Raw genomic sequence first — 19,536 nt, 5'->3', positions numbered from 1 at the left:
GCTGTGCCCTCCCCTGGGGTGGGGGACGCTGGACCTCCCAGCTGTGCCGTGGCACAGCACGGCCCACAGGGCCTGAGGTGGCGCAGCTCAGTGAGGCTTCATCCCTGGGGAGGGTGGAAGGGCTGCTGGGGGCTGCTGCTCTCCCCACAGGAAGACACTGGGAGTGGGTGGCCCCAGGGGTCAGGCGGGGCTCTGGACAGTGGCTGGGTCAGTGGCAGCAGGAGCTGAGGCAAGCGGGCCCCTCCCTGGGGGCTGGGCCAGGCTGGGGCCACAGGAGATCACAATAATTACAAAATAAAACTTTTTCCGCTTTGCGGGAAAACAAATAATAAAAATTCGACAAAATAAATTAGAGGTTTATAAAAGGCGGGCGGGTGGCGGCGGGTCAGAGGCCGTTGGCGCTGCCGCGCTGCACCAGCGGCACCTTGCTCAGCTCCACCACGGGCGAGCGCGGCTTGTTCTTCATCTTGGGCACCCGCTGCACCAGCTGCTGGGCTTCACGGTAGGCGTCTCGCAGCTCCTTCTTCCATTGCACCAGCTCAGGGTCGCTCTGCACACACCGGCCGTCAGCCCTAGCCAGCAGCCCTGCCACCCACCCGCACCGGGCCCCTACTCACATCGCACTGCAGGACGAACTGTTTGCCACCGCGGATCTTGAGGAGGAGGCACTTGCGCTCCTTGATCTGTGTCTCCTCCACCGACTGGATCTCCTCCATGGTCAGCAAGCTCTGCTGCGGGGCGGCCAGGCGGTGAGGGGCAGGCCTGCAGCCACCCCCACACCTGGCACCCCAACCTCAGACCCGCTCCTTACCGGGGCCTCGCCCTCGCCCCGCCACTCCAGCCGGTTCGGGAACAGGTAGAAGTACCGCCGCTGCCACTGGGTCAGGAAGGGGTTGCCCATCTTGGACATGTAGCCGTGCATGATGCAGTCCTTGCCCAGGGCGTAGTCTGACGCAAGAGACCAGAGAGGCAGGCTCAAGCCCAGATTCAGATCTCAGTGTGGCCACTTGCTGGCTGTGGCCTTGGGCGAGGTCTACAGCAGCTGCGAGCCTCACCTTCCTCGTGGCCCAGCTGCTTGTTCTTGGCCTTCTTGCGGGCTTCCAGCCGGTCTGTCTCAGCATTGATGGTGTCAAAGACAGTTTCTGCCACCTCCTGTTGCCACCGTTCCGAGATGGTGAGGGGGAAATTGCGGTAGAGCTCCTGGTCGCTGTCCAGTAACTTCATCAAGTGCACAGGGCAGAGACACACAGATGGACAGAAGGTGCCAGGACATCATTAGCCACAGGCCTGCCTAGGGCCTTGGCACAGGGATGGTCTGGTCCAGCCGCCACCCCCCAGGGAGGTCTAGGGAGGAGGAAGTGTGGCCCACAGCTGACAGGGCCAGCCCAGGGCCTCACAGGGACACAGAAGGGGCAAGGAGCCCACAAGGCGAGGCTGGGCCTCAAGTGTGAGGCCAGGCAAGGCCCAGTACCTTGATTCCTTTTGTGTCCTCTTCATCAAAGGAGCCAATGTCAAAGGCGTCGGCGGCATTCACCTCCCCCCGCGGGGGGATCAGTGGGGGCGGGTACTGGAGCAGAACAGGGGATGGGCTGTCAGCATGGGAGGGGGCTGCAGGGACCCAGGCCGGCCCACACAGGCTGTTACCTTCTGTAGGAAGACCATCTGCCAATCCAGTGAGCGGAAGAAAGGACTCTCCTTCACTTCCTGAGCCCTGTGGCGACACAGAAGCCTGTCACCAGGGCTTGGCACCACCTAAGGCTAGGCCAAGCGGTCAGGCTGGACTCGGGCTTAACTCTTGATTCAGCCACTTTCTGGCTCTGTGACCCTGGACAACTTCCTTAACCCTGAGCCTGTTTCCTCATCTCTAAGATGGGAGAACAGCAGTTCCCACATCACAGGGTTGTTGAGTTTTATGTATTTTGGGGACCAGGGACTGAACCCAGGGGTGCTCTACCACTGAGTTACATCCCCAGCCCTTTTATTTATTTACTTATTTATTTATATTTTGAGACAGGGTCTTGCTAAGTTGCTGAGGCTAGCCTCAAAATTGTGAGGTTCTGGACAGGGGCTATGGCTCAGCGGTAGAGCGCTCACCTAGCACGTTCGAGGCGCTGGATTCAATCCTTAGCACCACATAAAAATAAATAAATAAAATAAAGGTATTCTGTCCAGCTATAACTAAAAAAATATTTAAAAAAAAATGAGGTTCCTACCTTAGCCTTCTGAGTAGCTGCACACATGCTACTATGCCTAGCTTATTGGGTTTTTTTAATATATTTTAATACCTTTATTTCACTTATTTATTTTTATGTGGGGCTGAGGATCAAACCCAGGGTCTCGAACGGGCGAGGCGAGCGCTGTACCACTGAGCCACAGACCCAGCCCTAGCTTATTGTTTTAATATGGGTAATTAAGTAACACGCTGCCCAGCACTTAGTAAAAAGCTGCTTTTACCCTCCTCATCATCTTGGGTACAAGGGCCCCTCTGGAAGCTGGGCCCTGGTTGGCTCCTGGTTGGTACCAGCAGCTCCAGCCCGGGCAGCCCTTCCACCCTGAGGATATTGAATAGTGATGGCTCTGAACCTACTTGTGAGCTCCTCAAAGGAGGCTGGGACCATGGAGGGGCTCCGTCCATCGTGGGACACAGTCCTCAACCTTAGGGGGCCAGTCAGAGGCCTGGGCAGATTGGTGAGCAGCCCATAACAGACCCAACACAGCTGCATGCCCGCGTAGCCAGGGCACTCACCCACGGCCCAGGCAGCCCAGCCTCCGGTTGACATCCCTCTGCAGCAGACCCTCCAGCAGGGAGCGGAGTTCAGGGGAGAAGGAGTCAGGAAGCTCCACGGCCTTTAGGGAGAAGCAGGACACCAAGAGGCTGAGGAAGTGCCCTAAGTCCATCACAACTCTTGGTGGGGAGGGTTAGAGCTTCCTAACTGGCCCCCTGCAAGTGTGAGCTACAACAATATGGAGAGGGTGAGACCCTCCAGACAAGAGATCTGCCTCCCAGCAGCAGTGAGGGAACCAGAGGCCTGAGTTCTCTACTGGTCAGTGGGAACCACCATCGTGAAACCTAGCACCCACCCGAGACCCCAGCAACCCTGCTGTCCCACATTGGAACCCCTCTTGCTCACCATTGTCAATGTCATACGGTCAATCTCGTGCTTGTCTTTGGTCTTGTGCTGCCGAAAAGGGCTGTGCCTAAGGGAGAGAGGTCAAAGACCAAATTCAAAGGATAAGAACAGAGAAAATGACACGGGCCACGTGAATGAGCCTCATCCAAAGTCAGAGGTGGTGCCACCCTAACACCCAGGCAGTGGTGGGCCCCACTCCCCTGCTTCCTGCCCGGACAGAGGAAGTCTCCAGGCCCGTCCCACTCCCGCCCTGGGGCCCGCTCACCCCCGCAGCAGCTTGAAGAGCATGCAGCCCAGGGAGAACCAGTCGGCACTGCTGTCGTAGGCCACGCCCTTCTGCAGGACCTCGGGGGCCATGTACCCGTGGGTGCCCCTGTGGGAGCAAGGAGGCCATGAGTGGGCGGGTGGGGTGCGGGGAGGCAGGGGCTGGCCGGGCACTCACACGCTGGCATGGGGCTTCTTCTTGGAGAAGTCGCAGGCCAGGCCCAGGTCTGAGATGCGCACGTGGCCATGCTCGTCCAGGAGGATGTTGGCCGGCTGTGGAGGAAGCCCAGTGAGCGGCTGCCCGCCTGTCTCCACTTGAGAGAATCTGGGTGCTGGAGACAAGGCCCAGGTGGGGTCTTCCCCTCCCTTCCCTAGTCCCAAGCTGACCAGGAAGTAGCCGCATGGGACGAGAGGTGGGGGTCTGAGGGGAGGAGATGGGCCAGGAACCAGGTGTGCTGGGGGCGGGCACCTCACCTTCAGGTCCCGGTAGACAACGAAGCGGTTGTGCATGTGCTCCAGGCCCAGGATGATCTCAGCCGCATAGAAGCGCATGTCGGCCTCAGAGAAGACCCCGTGCTGGGACAGGTGGTAGTGCAGATCCCCGCCTGAGGGAGGCAACCGTGGAGTGGCACTCAGCTGGCTGCCCCAGCAGGACCGGGGCCCCTGGTGCCGGCCCTCCACTCACCATTCATGAGATCCAGAATGAAGCTGAGCTTGTCCGGCGTGTGGAACGCATACGACATGCAGACAATGAAGGGGCAGTCCTACGAGGGAGGGGCGGTCAGCAGAGGCTGCGTGTGGCTGCTGGCCCGCTGCTCCCGGGCCCGCAGGGCGCCCATGCTCACCCCAGTGCTGACGAGAGAAAGCATGATGCGCTCGTTCAGGGCCAGGGTCTCCCCCTGCTTCATCTTGATGCGCTTCTTGTCCAGACACTTCATGGCGTACCTGGGCAGGGGTGAGAGGGAGGGACGGCTGTGGCCTCGGGGGACTTATGGGAAAGACTAGACACAGGACAAGCGTGTGACAAAATCAGAACTTCAGAGAGCACAGAAGGTGCTGGAAGGTCAGAAGCTCTGAGGAGCCTGTAGGAGATGACAGCCAAAGCAAGACGGGGAGGAGGGGACAGCATGTGGCCGGCTGAGACTGCCCATGCAGGGGCACTGGTCCCCCTCACAGCTCTTCCCCAGGATGCCCAGGCCGCCCAGGTGTCCCTGCCCTCTCAGGCATTTGCCAAATGCCAACTGAGCAGGGTGCTCACATCTTGCCCGTGTCTGCTTTCCGGCACCCGTAGACCTCACCGAAGCCCCCGCGCCCGATGATGCGATGCACACTGAAGTCGTTCATGGTCAGCTGCAGGGTGGCAACAGCTGGGTCACTGCAGGCTGCCTGGGCTACATGCTCTCTTGCCCCCAGCTTCCCCCACTGGGATGCCAGCTCTGAGCCCCAGAGCCACCACTCTAGGGGCAGAGGGGCAAACCCCCCTGGCTTCCCACCCCGCCCGTGGCCCGGCTCTGGCCCTCCACGCCCACCAGCTCCACTCACATGGATGTTCAGCTCCACGTTCTTCCACTGGCAGAATCGTGTGAACTTATCGCTGTAAAGAGAAGTGTCCAGGCTCAGGTAAGCCTCAGAGAGTGGGCAGGATGAGGCTGGCATGAGCCAGTCCACCCCACTGATGCTCCCTGGGGTCTGGGCATGGGCCTCTACCACCCAGCTGTGGGTTCCTGCTGGGATCCAAGAAGCTCAGAGAGGAGGGCACTCAGTCTAACCCAGACTTCCTGCCACCACATCCTCCACTAGGCTCGTCGTATTGCTGCTTACATACCTCCAATGACACAGAGCTCATTCCCTGTGAAGCCACCCACCCCCTGCTGAACAGCTGTGACCCTAACAACGCTGCAATGTCTACGACACCCTGCCAACCGCCGAGCGGTCATGAAGGGCAGGGTGCGTTCTGTGTTCAGGACCCTGAGGCTCCTCAGGCCAGGTGAGCCTGGCAGGGTGCTGTGCAGACGGGGAGGCAAGGTGCACAGGGGTGGAGGTGGGGGGCGGGGGGTGAGGTGTCAGGGACAGACTTTGAGGAGCCTGGTGCTGAGAGGGCAGGGGGAAGGAGATGACCGGGAGCCCGCCTGACCTCCAGGAGTCTCTGCAGCGGGACAGTGACAGGCCCAGCACCTGCCCCCTTGGGGCCTTCTATTCCTTCCTCCCCCATATCGGGCCCTGCACTCACCTCTCGATAAATTTCTGGAACACATCTCCTCGGAGGTTGTGACAAATCTCCTCGATGTACGGCTGCAGAGGGAGCTGGAAGTGGGTGACTGGGCCCTAAGGCAGTGGCTGCCCAGGCCCCGCCCCTAGTTCCCAGACTTCTGGACCTGGGGCTGTCCCAGAAGACCCTGGTGGGGTCGGATGGGGCCAGCAGGACATGAGCCCAGCACGCACCTGGAAGAGATCCGGAGGCACCTGCTTCTTCACCAGGTGGCTCTGGACATGCTCAGTGGCACTCTTCGAGAAGGGCTGGGGAGGACAGAGGTGGCCGTGAGTCCTCCCCAGGGCCTTTCCTTCCCTTTCGCTCCCCAACGGCTCAGGCAGCACAGGGCCGGCTGGGGAGACAGGAGCTGGGGGGCCACTCACGTGCGAGCAAGCCAGCAACTCCTTCATGATGTAGGCGTCGAAGATCTCCCGGCTCCGGGCCACGCGTTCCTCCTCCGTCTCCAGCTTCTCATATTTCTTGATCTGGAGGGCACAGGGCACAGATGCCAGGTGGCGCACAGATGTGGAGCAGGGCCTAGCCGACCGCCTGCCCTGGGCCAGGCCCCACCTCACCTCCTCGTAGAACTCCACCAGGGGCTTGGCCTCCTCCAGGTGGTTCAGGCAGAAGTCTCGGAAGAGCAGGTACCCTGAAAGAGACCAAGCTGGGTCACCCTGAGCCACGTGTCCTCCTGGGGTCTTCCTGTCACTGTGGAAGAAGTGGATTTGGGGCTCCCTAGGCAGAACCGGCCAAGGTAGCAGCAGAGGTCATCTCCCAGGCAGGGGCTGGGCAACGTGGCCGCTAAGGCTGCGGCCAACCTGAAGTTTCTTGGCTTCTAGGCTGGGCCCTATGCTCTGTCCTTCCCAGAACCTGCCTCTGCAGGAACTGGAGGGAAGTGGCGGCACATGGTACCGCAGAGGAGGGTGCCAGGAACCCCAGGTACCCAAGCCTTGTGCCCCCTCTGAGAGGCTACACCACCCACTGGTGGGCCAGGCAGGTGCAGTGGGATTCTATCCGGGCCTCCAGCACCCGGGCCACCTGGGCCAAGTCAGGCTGCAGCAGGTGGCTCTGAGGGAGGCCCCTTTCCCTTCCCCTGCCCGCTCCACACATGGCTGACTTTCACAGCAGCCCTGGCAGGGAGGGCATGTCCAGATGAGGAAACTGAGGCTCTGAGGCTCAGGGAGGTCTGTCAGACATATGGCATTTGGCAGAGGCATGAGCAGGGAACTCGGGGCTCCTCAACCAGTGACTGGTTCCCAGGAAGGTGGGTTGGAGGGCGAGGCTTCAGGGCAGGGGCATGGAAGTGTAAGGTGAGCTTTAAGAAGGGCCCCCAGCAGGCCCTGAACGGGGCACCTTCACCCCTCCCTGGGAGTAAGATTGAGGCCTGGCCCCAGAGCAGCTGTGGGAGGATGAGGCAGAGCTCAGGGCACTCCTGTTCCTTCCTTGGCCTCCAGCTGATAGGTGACAAGACTTGAGCTGGTGGCTTCCCACACCTCTCTGGGGGCACCGCCCTGGTAATGTCAATGCCTCAATTGCCTGGACACCTCTGCCTGAGCTTGCAGCTGTCCTTTCTTAATGTAGTGCCTTTGAGTAACATGGACACCATCTCCATCCATCCCTGTCAGTCCTGGGCAGTGGGGCTCATAAGTCCCATTACCCAGATGAGGAGAGGTTCAGAGAGGTGAAGCAAGATTACTCAGCATAGACCTGGGACCCAAACTGTGTGCTTCCTGGCACACACTGACTCTTCAAGACTGACCTCTACTGCCTGATCCTGCCAGGCCACTCCCAGATCCTGTTCATGGGAAGGCTGGGAAGGCCAAGAAGGCAAGGCCGAAGCTCAGCCCAGTGGGGCTACAGCTGCTCCCCTGAGGACCGCCCCAAGCCTGCCCTCTGGGCCGGTGGGGCAGACTCAAGAAACTTCCAAGACAAGAGGCACCAGGAAGAAGGATGGGGCCCCCAACACCCCGGCTCGCCACAGAGGCAGGTTGCTCAGAGGGCCCTTGGGGGCGGGGCAGGGCCAACCACAGCTGGGCAGGCGCCACAGGAAGGGCCCCGCCTCTTCCTGTCAGCTCTACCAACGGCCCAGAGCAGCTGTGGCTGGGCCAAGGGGAAGCTGCAACTCTCAAAAACAAAAACCCCAAAGGAGGAACTAGCCTGGCAGCCCTGGAAGACCACTGGGCACTGTCCCCTCCCCATCACGGGGCTCCCTGGGCTGATAGCCAGGGGCTGGCATGCACAAGGGTGGCAGCTCCACGGGGAGTAGCCCCTGCGGCCACCTTGCCCTGAGTGGATGGGTGGCCAACCCTCCAGGTAGAGGGGAGCACAGTCCAGTCCTCCCTGGGCAGCTGGACAGGGTGGGAAGCCCCTGAGCTGGCACAGCCACGGCTGCACTCACCCAGCTTCTGGGAGAAGATCTTCTCGAAGGTCACCTCTCCCCGGTCCTCCAGGTACTTCTGCATAACGCTGCGGATGCTGTGGGGCAGAGGGGGCGCAAAACAGGGGGCGCAGCTCAGCGGGGCTGCAGGCCCTTCCCTATCCTGCCCAGAGTCTGAGTAGACCCACTGATGGTGGGAGGTGGCTGCCCCGATGGCCTACTCACTTATCCTGACCACAAGCCACAGGAGATGGACCCGAGCCTGCCCCGCTCGGAAGCCCACCACCTGCAGAAGCCCAGGACTGCCACCACTGGCTTTGAGAATCTGGCCACACTGCAGCAGCCAGGGTTTGTCCACTGGCTGATGAACAGATACACAAATGTGCCCGTCCATCACCCACACGATGGCCTGATACTCGGCTACGAAGGGAAGTGAAGCACTCTCACGCCTGGCATGGCTGAACCCTGCGGTTATGTCTCAGGGAAGACAACGGTCCCAAAAAGGCCAGGTTGCATGACTCCATGCATGTGACTCTCTAGAACAGGGCAAGCGACAGGGACAGGGTAGGTCTGTTGTTGCGGGCTGGGGGAAGGGAAGGGCGGGCCTGCCGATGGGCGCAGGGTCTCCCTTCGAGGTGATGGAGGCAGTCTGGTCTTACAGGGGTGGGGGCTGCACAACGCAGTGGACCACCGCACCATACAGTCTAAAGGACAAATTTTGTACTGTATGGATTGTGTCTCGAATAGTTTAGGGGAAAAAAAAAGAAAACACAAGCCTCACTAGCCCACAATAGTTGGTCAAACCGTGACACAGATGTGGGGCTTCTGCTAAGGGCTGTAGGTAAGGGTCTAGCCACCGTGGGCCTGAAACCAACCCCCACCCTAACACTGAGCAAGGCCTGGGGAGGCCACACCAGGCTACACTCCAAGCTCCAGATGCCACCTTGCTGTCCCCTCTCCTCTCTTCTAGGCCATTTGCAGCTCAGCTCTGCCAGCCTGTCCCAACATGGGTGACTGGTGAGGAACTGCCAGCCAAAGGACAGACAAGCAAGAGACCCACAGGGCAGGGGGAGGCACAGCAAAGGACAGAGGGAGGTCAGATCCTTGGGTGCTGGGAAGACTCAGCTAGGGCACAGACCCTATGGGACCACCATGGGAGGAAGCCCAGACAGATGACAGACAGGAAGGAGGGGACTGGGGCTGCCAGATGGCAGGAGGAAAGTTTGCTAGCCTGTCCTATAAACGGGGCTTCCAGGCCTTGGGCCCAGGGCTCCGCAAGAATGTGGCTTCAGCCCGGGTGCCGTGACGCATGCCTGTAATCCCAGCAATTCGGGAGGCTAAGGCAGGAAGATCTCAAGTTCAAGGCCAGCCTCAGCAGCTTAGCAAGACCCTGTCTCAAAATAAAACATATAGGGCTGGGGACATAGCTCAGTTGGTAGAGTGCTTGCTTGCGTGCATAAAGCCCTGGGTTCAATCCCCAGCACCACATAAACAAATAAGTAAATAAATAGACTAAAACACACAAAGGACTGGGGATGTGGCTCAGTGGTTCAGCACCTCTGCGTTCAATCCCTGGTGCCAAAAAAACTTTAAAAAGAATATGGGTCCAGTTATGGCAGTAGGACCCAAGGCCTTAGGAGGGAGGAGACACCCCTAATCACAAGCCCACAAAGATGTCATAAGTACAACCCTCACCTGCCCCCAATCTCACAGGCTAGGAGACTCATGACCTCTCAAAGCTGCCTCTGACAGGAAGTAGGGCCCTGATGACAAGGACAGCCTGACAACCCTGTGTTTCTGTTCTGAGACTCCTTTGGAACAGACCCTGTCTAGCAAGGAAGGAAGAGCTGTCAACCCAGGGCCAGGTACCCCAGCACCCCCACACTGCCTCCTCGAAGGACAGTCTCTGAAAACCAGCAGAGTGTCTGGAGCCAGCATGCACCCCACATCCATGAGGGCACACCCTCCCCTCCTGCAGGCCACACATCAGTTCATATCACCGTATGATACGAACCACCCATGTGGGACATGCTCCCCCCACCTTGTGGAACTCACGTGGACCCAGGAGACCAGGACAGAAGCCAAGTCTCACAGGGTCTCACACACCGCAGGAACTTGGTAAGTGTCAAACTGAGACTCGGCCCCCTGCTCTGGGGCTGCAGAGGACACCTAAGCTGGGAGGCCCTGGGTGCAGTTGGAATGTGTCAAGGCCCGAGACCTGACAGCAGGACATGGACATGGAGCCCAGGAACCTGTGAGGCCTGTTCCTGGATCTCACCTGGGAAGTGATCCAGGAAGGCAGGACCCTTCCCAACCCCTGGCTCAGCTCAAGGCCTCTGCTTCTGCACCTGGTTCTTGTATTCTGGGACATTTTGGACCACAGGGAAGAAGATGAGGAAAAGCAATAAAGGAGGAAAAAAATCACAAAATGTCAATCTCCCATGGCAGTGGAGGGTCAGGTGAGAAGTACAGACAGGTAGGTGCAGACGACAGGCCAAGCAATTCCAGCTGCCAGGGGGACCTCACCAGGAGCTGGGCATGGCCCTGGGATGGGGAAATGGGGAAGCCCTGAAGAAGCCCCAGAATGTCTTCCTGGGAACCAGCACAACTAATGCCAGTTTGGCCCAGGGAATGCCCACCCAGGAGCCAGGAAGTAGCCACCACCATTTCCTGCCATGTGGCTCAGAGAGGCCACAGTGGACACACAAAGGCCCCCCATGGGAGACGTGTGGGTAAGAGCCCTGCCTGCAACAGCCAGGGGAGCCTGCCAGGCAGGCCCTTCTCTCTCCTAGGGGCTCTGATGTTGCCCAGGCCCAGAGCACAGCAAGAGCAGGACCCCAGGCTCAAAAGTGGCTCCCCCTCAGAAGCCACGCCTGAGCATGGCCACAGCATTCCTCCCAGCCCACAGCACTTCATTTTCTTCCTTAAAAAGAAAAAAGTCTTTTTAAAATAAAATAAACAACCCCCCCAAACCAAACACAAGGTCAGGCCTGAGCAGAGTCCTTGAAGGCTGGGCCCCCAAAGTGGCAATTTTAGGGTTTCCTGTTCATCCCTAGGAGGTTGGTGGCCAAGGAAACAGGCAGGTTAGAAACACGCGTCACTGGGGTAAGCCCCTGCTGGTGTGGCAAGTACGGCTGCATGGAAGGCAGGGTGGCCTCCGGAATTGGTCACCTTCCTCCCAGCACCTGCGGCCTAATGCTCACAGGGTGAGAGGCAATGTGCCCAGAGAGGAATCCCTGTCTTTAACCAACCCCATATTCAGGGATGCATGGCCCCCAAGATCCACTCCAGACCACCAAGAGAACAAAAGGTGCCGGGCGCGGTGGCGCACACCTATAATTCCAGCAGCTTGGGAGGCTGAGGCAGGAGGATCACAAATTCAAAGCCAGCTTCAGAAACTTAGTGAGGCCCTAAGCAACTTAGTGAGACCTGGTCTCAAAATAAAAAAATAAAAAGGGCTTGGGCTGGGGATGTGGCTCAAGCGGTAGCCGCGCTTGCCTGGCATGCGTGCGGCCCGGGTTCGATCCTCAGCACCACATACCAACAAAGATGTTGTGTCCGCCGAAAACTAAAAAGTAAATATTAAAAAAAATTCTAAAAAAAAAAAAGGGCTAGGGATGTGGCTTGGTGGTTAAGCACCCCTAGGTTCGATTCCCAGTACCAAAAAAAGGGAGAGAGAGAGAGAGAGAGAGAGAGAGAGAGAGAGAGAGAGAACAAAATGTCTGAACACTCTCAGACCAGAGGGCCCTAAGCTTTCTGTTCCCTTTGGGGCAGAGTATCAGGGTTCCTGTGCTCTGGAAACCAGGTAGTGCCAAGGCCTAGGTTCCAAATGGTTCACCCCACCTCCCTCCTGGGAGGCCCACGACCAGTTTCCTCATTTGCAAAATGAGGCTGTGAGGGCAATGCTGCATGACCCTCAAGCTGCCAGGAGGACACAGCAGAGGGGACACTCCTGAGGTGCCTGGCCCGCTGCTCTGGTGTCAGCCCCTGTCCCACCTCCTGGCCATGGGAGAGAGCTGCCCAGGCCCCACAGCTCACTAGCAGGCTGCTGCTCCGTGTACTAAGACTCTTGCCGGTCTTGTTCAGGTCTAAATTCCACATTTGCCATGTGCTCAGAGGAAGAGACCAGTGGCCAGGCAAGCTCCTAGTGCTGGCTCTGGCCAGGCTGGGCCCATGGGTAGGACCTGATGTGAAAACAGGGGCTGCCACTCCTCTCAACCTCAGAGCTCCGAGCGCTCCCCTCGATGCAGCTAAGGGCCCAGTGGGCAAGTCTGATGCTTCCCTCTCAAAGAATCTAGGGCACCTTGGCATAAAGGTGCCCAGGAGGCAGTCCAGCCACGGCGGAGAGCTGCTCACTCCCCAATCCTGGCACCCCCTGAAGTTAGGGTGCTCACATGGCTCTGAGGGGCAGACCTGGCCTGACACTGGGAGAACTTCCAGTACATTCTGACACCACATGGTTCAGAAGAGCAAGTTCCATGCTTTGTGGTGCAGTGGCTTAGCATGTTGGTCTGAGCCCTCACAGGTGGCTCCTACTCAGGATCAGTGACAGATATGTGGACTGAAAGCACCTGCAGGAGTCGAAGGCAAACATGCCCAATTTTTGAAGAGGCCACAGGGCCACTGACCTAGGAGCCCACAATGAGTGTGGCAAAGAAAATATCCAAGCCCTCCCAGGGAAACACCTCTCAGGCCTTCCCACAATCTCCACAGAACTGCAGGGTGCAGGGTCTCAGGGGACCCTTCCCTGTGCCCACCTTCTGCCCTGGCTGCCTCCCTCTTCACCCCTGCCAGGGTGTGTAGGGAGCAGCAATGTCCCTCCTGGGAGCACATCAGGCTGGAAGAGAGCCTTGGCAGGCAGGGGCTGTGGTCTGGTATTCTTCGTGTGATAGTGATGCTGACATTGGGACCTGCCACAACAGGGCAAGCTGGCAAGGAGGCCCTAGGCTGGCAAGTTTGGGGCAGCCATGCTGGGAACTGCCACACTCTGGAGATGTCAGTTAACGAGTCTGTGGCTACACTTGAGGTGCTCCCCTGTGGCATTTCCAGGAAACCTGGCACTGAGGTGGCAGCAATAGGAGGAAGTCCCCTGGGACTTCTTATTAATATGTCTCAATGACTCTCCCTGGGGCTGACAATGTCCTCAGAGTTCAAGAATGTGGCCACTACGAAATGGGAAAGACCGACCCTGATTGCCAAGTCTTAACTAGTCCATGGCCAAGGAAAGAAAATGACAGCTGGCCCTGCACATACGAGCTTGCCGTGAGTGTCTACAGAAGGCCAGACTCCCAGGCTCCCTTGCAGAGATGCACAGAAAGAGCACTTTGGTGGCCTCATCCAATGTCACCAATAAGACACAAGCAGCAGCACCCTGCACCTTACTGCTACAGGGAAACCAAAATCTGCCACCCAAGAACAAACTTCCAGAGCTTGTTGCCCTGCATTGGGGGGTTGGGGGGCAGCTGTCTCTACCACAAACCCAGGACAGCTTCCAGAACCGGAGAACTGCCCCCGCCCACATTACTGCCAGAACACCCACTTCTGCGGTATCGCCACTGCCCTTTGCTGTGAGCAGCAATGCAGAGATGAGATGCTGTTCCAGAAAAAAAGCTGCAGCCAAACCCCTCATTTTCAGGATTTCATTTGAAACAGACTAGAAATAACTTGGATGTAACTCCAACCAGAGGAGAAAACGGACCTTAGGAACCAGGGGGCAGTGGGGAGGGGCCCAGGAAGCAAGGGCAGGTATGACGGGGGCTGTGCACTCCTCAAAGACAGTCACGTGCTCCTGGCTCCTGATGTTTATTCCATAATAACCTGGAAGCAACAGCCACGTGGGGACAGAAGAACCCACCAGGCCCAGGGCCTCAGGGCTCAGCCCTCTGCAGAGGAACCTGCGCACAGGGAGGAAACGCAGCTGCAGAGAGGAGAGGAGCCCGGAGCAGGCCTGCACCTGCCCTCCCAGGAATTTACTGCTAGGGATTGAGGGTGCAGTGACAGGACACACCATTCCCAGGCTGACGAAGCCCAGATCCCATGCACAGATCCCGACCTATAATGCTTACGATCCCTTCAAATGCATTTACCGAGGGAACAGGCAGGTAAGCCACCAACTTAGTGGCAAATCTGTGCAACCCCCTGCTCTGGAAAGGAGGACAGATGGGAAAAGACTTCCCAGAGACCCATTCCTGGGAAACAGCAGCAGCTTCAAAGGCCCTGAGGGAGTGACTGCCGAAAAGATAATCTTGTTTTCAGGGGCAGGAGGGGGAAGAGCGCAGCTACTGGAGTGGAAAGTTCTAGGTAAAAGAGAAAGGCTGGCGGTGGCAGGGTTTCTGCTGGTGATGGAGAAGTGGAGGGAGGAAGGAGGGCGAAAGCCCTTCCTGCACCCCTTCCCCCACTGAGGGAGGCAGGAAGTCCTGGCTGCAAAGGGTTAACAGGAACAGGACCGAGGAGGCAGCAGAAGCAGTGGAGGAAGAGTGGCAGGGTCTGGGGACACAGGGAAGCCAGCAAGGGGTGGAGGGAGGAAGCTGAGGTGGGGGAGGGACCAGGAAATAGCCAAGGCAACTAGGCTGCAAGAGGCACAGGCTCCCACGTGCTGCTGCTGGGACTGCTGCTGGGACTGCCCCTGTCACCAGGGAGGGCAGGGGTACCTCCTGGGACCGCCCAGGCAGGGCTCCTCAGCCAGGAGCCCAGAGATTAATTACATGAGGCCTCAGTGGTCATATTAAGCAAATGACGATAATTACAAGACTGCTGTGGCTGCAGCGGCTGCTGCTGCGGAGAGACAGCAGCTCCTTTGGGGTGAAGTCAGACCACAGACCTGAAAGCTGGAGGGGGCGGGGAGGTCATCAGTGAAGGACAGCCCTCTCATTTTACTGAGGCAGAAACTGAGGCAGGCCTGGCCAGGACGAGGGACCTGCCCTGCCGGGACCACATGAGCTGGTGCTGCAGCAGGATGAGGAGCCAGGTCTCCTGCCTTCCAGCTACACAACAAGGTCAGGAAGTGGGTCTGCTTCCTCAGATTCTGTGGGTGACAGAAGGGGAGGTCCCTGTGCCAAGTCAAAGTGGCACCATGCCCAACTGCTCCCGTTCCCCAGCCCTGGGAAATCAGGGCTGTGATGCCAACCCCAGCTCCCAACCAACCCACAAGCCCAGGCACCAGCCATAGAAGTTGCCAAGTCAGGACCACCCCCAAGGTGGGAACAACTACCGAAGTCACCCTGGCACGGGAACATGTGTGGCCTCTCCCTGACTCTGACTTCGTGGATGTTGGGAAGACAGGACCCTGCGTCCGATGGGACCCTTGGTGTGGAGCTGCCATCTCTACATACTAGTTTTGCCAAAGCAGCCTGGTTCTCCATTTTAGCGGATGGGAAGGAGGCAGGGCCTCGTGAACTGTGACAGCTGCCAGCACCAGCGGCTGCACTGCTGCTTCCAGATCATCACCCCAGACCCACAGCTCCCCAGACAAGGGGTGCCATCAGCCCATCCCATGAACTGTGGACAAGAGCAAAAGTGAACAGAGGTGGGTGGCAGGGGAAAGCCAATCCCAGGTCTCCTTTGTGACCAGCACAAGTCTCTGCCTCGCTCTGGGCCACAAGGGCTTTTACTATTTAATGGGGAGAAAACCATCCACGGGGCTGCTTCCCACAGCTGCAAAAAGGATAAAACGCAGGGAGAAGCACTTTGGAAACACAAAGAAGTACCGGGCAGATGTAAGATAGTCACAATCGCCACAAGGGCAGGAGGTATGTGACCAAAGAGGGTGCAAAGCCACTGCCAAGAGTGGCCTGCTTTCCAGTGCAGAAGGCTTGGCCACTGCATGGCAGCGCACGGCCCTTGCCTGGCCTTAGCACTAAACATGTTCAGTATATAGCTGGAAACTCCAGGCTATTTGCTCAATGTCATGTAGCCGATGGTGACCAATATGAGATCTTGGATTCCTGCCTCTCCCTGAAAGCTCACAGCCTGCCTCATTTCTTCTGCTCAGCACTAAGAGACATCACTTGGTCTTGATATTTCTTGAGTAATTACTACAAGCAAGGCTTGGCCTTACAACTTTACAGGTTGCTTTTTGGATCAACTGAGATAGCAGATGTCAAAATAAATAATGAATTATTATAATTTCCATTCTTACTGCTATCATATCATCACTACCTTGGACAGAAAGCACATATGGAAAGAGGAAGGGCTTGTTTCTCAGGGTTCTAGCACACCTGCAGAGCCAACCCAAGGCGGGGCAGTCAGGAGTGGTGCATTCTGGGGAGAGGTTACACAAATGCAGAGAGTTCCAGAAAAGGCCTCACCTCACACTTTGCAGAACCCCCACCTGCAGGAGGGTCTGGAAGCTGTGGCCTCCAAGGAGAGCCATTCAGTGCCCTAGAGGTTAAGTGTGTTTCCTCCCTCCTGGCTTTGTCATTTCTGAACTCATTTTTGTCCTAACTGTCGCCGCTCCCTCGATGGCCCCAGCTGACAGGATGGTTCCTGTTTTGAGAAATCTGATTGCAAACGTCTTAGAAAAAAAAGAAAGGGCCCCAACGGCCTTTTCGAAACGCAGACTAATTTTCCTCTCCCAGGCCTGGTATTCAGTCAATCTGAAACCCAAAGACAGGCATGGAAGAAGGAGAGGGGGAGAGACCCAAGCAGGGTACCCCCTGCAGCTGCCAGCCCTGCCTCAAAGGCTGAGGACACAGAGTCACTGCTCTTATTTCACACATACACATTTCACAGATGTGAAAACAGACCCAGAAGTGGGAAGGGTCTTGTTTGAAGTTCCATGATAAGACCACAGCCGCTGGGACAGAACCAAATCCCCAGCAGGCAACTCTCAGGCATGTGCCAGGAGCTGCTGGGACTGTCCTCCACCCTCACAGGGGGTGGTGGTGGGTGGGCACATCTGCTCTCACAGAGGCAGGGCATCCAGGCCCCAGCTCAGACGAGTAGTGGACAAAGTGTAGAGCTAGAAGCTGGAAGCCCTGGTGTAGCTGTGGCTACCTTGGATTACCTGGGTGAAGCCAGGCAGATCACTTATTTCTGGGGCTTCAGTTTCCCCACCTGTTCCATAGCACAACACCACACTGTCCAGCCCACCTCCTGGGCTGCTGTGTGGCTCAAACAATGGGAGAACACTCTTATCCACTATAAAATGCGGGACAAGCCCAGGCTACAGCTCACATCCCGTAGGCTTCTGCGACGACATCCTTAACAGTTTAAAGTTTGATACCAGGTGCGATGAATCGGTTGTCCTATAGAGGTGGCAGCCACTGGCCAGTTGCCGCAGGTGTGCTGGGACATCACCTGGTCAGTGGTACCCATAGGGCACCGTGTGCAGGGGAGAGGGTGAAGCGGGAGTTCCCCACCTGAGAGCAGCCCCCCTGGGATGAGGCACCCGCACACCATGGTACCCACCACCTCGGCGCCCTGAAAGCACTCCCAAGCCCAGCCCAGACAGGGACCCCAGCAGACTCGCTCCCCCGGCCGCAAATCTCCGACAAGCGTGGACCGGAGGGCAGCGGATGGGGCAGTGGAAACCTCGAGGGGCGCGGGTCAGCGGTGCAGTCGGACAGAGGGGTGAGCGGAGGCAGGCCGGGGGAGAGTGGAGGGCAGCGCCGGGGCCTGGGGGAGGCAGGGGCATTGCTGACAGCGACCAGGCGGCGGCGAGAGGCACAGGAAGCCGCGGGGCGGCCCTGGAGCGGGCGCCCGGCTCCGGCGCGCGGGGCCTGGGGCTGCGGGGGCCGAGGGGCGCGCGGGGCGCGGGGCTGCGGGGGTCGCGGCGCGGCCTCACCTGGGCTCGGGCAGCAGGATCTTCTTGCTGGCGCGCGCGGCCGGCGTGGCCTTGCTCTTCTCCATGGCCATCAGGTAGCTCACGTCGGCCAGCACCGCCTCCAGGTCGGCCATCTTGGCGGCGGCGGCGCTGCTCCTCCCGCCGCCGCCGCTCGCTCGGCTCCCGCTCGCTCGGCGCGCTCGGCCCGCCCGGCCCGGCCGCGTTCCTCGGCCCCGGCGCCGCCCGCCGCCCGCCGCCCGCGGCCCCGCTTGCCGCCGCTCACAGGCGGCGCCGCCCCATGGCGCCGGCTCGGGCCCGGCCGCGGCTCGCGCTCCGCTCCCGCCGGGACTGCAGTCGGGGCACCGCCGCCCGCGCCCCGGAGCCGCCGCCGCCTCCGGCCCCGCCTGCCGCGCACAGCGCCAGCGAGCCGGCGAGGGGCCGGGCCGGGCGGGCGGCGGCGCGGGCGGGCGGCGCCCTCTGGAGGCCGCGCGCGGGCGGGCGAGCGGGGGCCGGACTCAGCCCCGCTGGCCACCTGGGGCCGCGACCCGGGCCCCAGACACCCGCCCAGACGCTGACCGTGACTACGACCTCGGACCGCATCTCCGGATCCCGGACTCCACAAGGGACCTAGCGTGGATGGCGACAAGGACCCTGGACACTGACCAAGACCCCAGACCCAGACTTCAGAACATGATCTGGAAACTTGGTTCCCAGACCCTGACTATAATACCCGATTCCCTGACCTCGGACACCACAGTCTATCCTGACACTACTTGGATAACAACCCTGACTTCAGAGAACAAACAGGACCCCAGACTGAGACCGTGGGGCCCCCCCTTAGACCTTAGGTCACAGCCCTGGATCCACACCCAGACCTCAAAGCTGGCCCCAGGCCTGCAAAACACTCCTAACCCAAGATTTCCACTGAGACCCAGAATCCAGGCTTTAGACCATAACCTTGATTCTAGTCCTAGACCAAACCATGAACTCCAGACCAGAATCCTAGACCCAGCATCTAGAACTTTAATAGGTCACCACAGGTGCACACCAGATCCAACCCTTATCCATGCTGCTCCAGACTTGATCCTGACCCTAGGAGTCCCTCTCAGGATCAAGGACCCTTGTGGACCCAGGTCTCTGGCCAGTACACTTGGCCCAGCTTCTTTCCCCACACCACCCCATCCAGAGGCTCATTCATGATAATCTCACAGCATAGGGCTCAGACCTCCCCCAGCCTTTTCCAGGAGGGGTTATAAGGTCTCATTACTCCTGGGCAAGGGGAATCCCCCTGTTTGAGAGTTCACTCAGCAGGGGAATCTGTGTATCTCAGGGCAGCAAGCAGCTCCATCTCAACATGCCTCTCTATGGAGTCCCTCTCTGCTTAAGATGGCAGGACCCCTCCTCCCAGCCCAGGACACATAGAACTCCATTCTCATGTCAGTTCATGGGCCAGCTACCAGGTACCTTTTGCAAAGCAGGGACGCCTTCCCCCATGCACTTCTGGCTGCATTCTTTGATCAGCAGAGCAAATCTGAGATGGCAAGTTCCCCTTGTCAGTGGGTGATGCCATCACCCATTCCAATACCCAAGCCAGAACCCTAGGCTTTTTTTCCTTGATTCTTCCCCCCCCACCTCTCCCTACTTTACCACAGCCTCCTGTCTGGCCTTTTGAGAATCTTCTTGACCTTCCCACATGCCCATGCCATGCCCTAATGCAGGTTCTGACCAGAAATGTGGTTCCCAAATCTAG

The 19,536-nt window shown here is 58.6% G+C and overlaps 1 protein-coding gene across 2 annotated transcripts; it reads right to left on the bottom strand.

Annotated features, from left to right (window-relative positions):
• Positions 1 to 335: 335 nt before the first annotated feature.
• GRK2 (G protein-coupled receptor kinase 2) lies at positions 336 to 18,167 on the bottom strand. Of its 2 annotated transcripts, none has more exons than XM_081278530.1 (21): positions 17,808 to 18,167; positions 8,045 to 8,121; positions 6,222 to 6,295; positions 6,030 to 6,131; positions 5,838 to 5,912; positions 5,626 to 5,687; positions 4,938 to 4,989; positions 4,654 to 4,745; positions 4,241 to 4,340; positions 4,081 to 4,159; positions 3,870 to 4,000; positions 3,574 to 3,668; positions 3,397 to 3,504; positions 3,132 to 3,198; positions 2,747 to 2,847; positions 1,645 to 1,711; positions 1,472 to 1,567; positions 1,056 to 1,218; positions 812 to 948; positions 618 to 728; positions 336 to 550 (listed from the first exon to the last, which is right to left on the bottom strand). In XM_081278530.1, the coding sequence occupies exons 1-21, from the start codon at positions 17,918 to 17,920 to the stop codon at positions 386 to 388; spliced, it is 2,067 nt and encodes a 688-aa protein (XP_081134656.1). In that variant the 5' UTR covers positions 17,921 to 18,167; the 3' UTR covers positions 336 to 385. The 2 variants fall into 2 exon arrangements, with proteins under 2 accessions (XP_081134656.1, XP_081134655.1); XM_081278529.1 differs by having other exon boundaries at positions 618 to 731; positions 17,808 to 18,166.
• Positions 18,168 to 19,536: the final 1,369 nt, after the last annotated feature.

The sequence above is a fragment of the Spermophilus citellus genome (genome assembly GCF_964194105.1).
Source record: "Spermophilus citellus genome assembly, chromosome: 2".
NCBI classification, from domain to species: Eukaryota; Metazoa; Chordata; class Mammalia; order Rodentia; family Sciuridae; genus Spermophilus; species Spermophilus citellus.
Note: the sequence above shows the minus strand (reverse complement) of the source record. Positions and strands in the feature narration are given on the sequence as shown.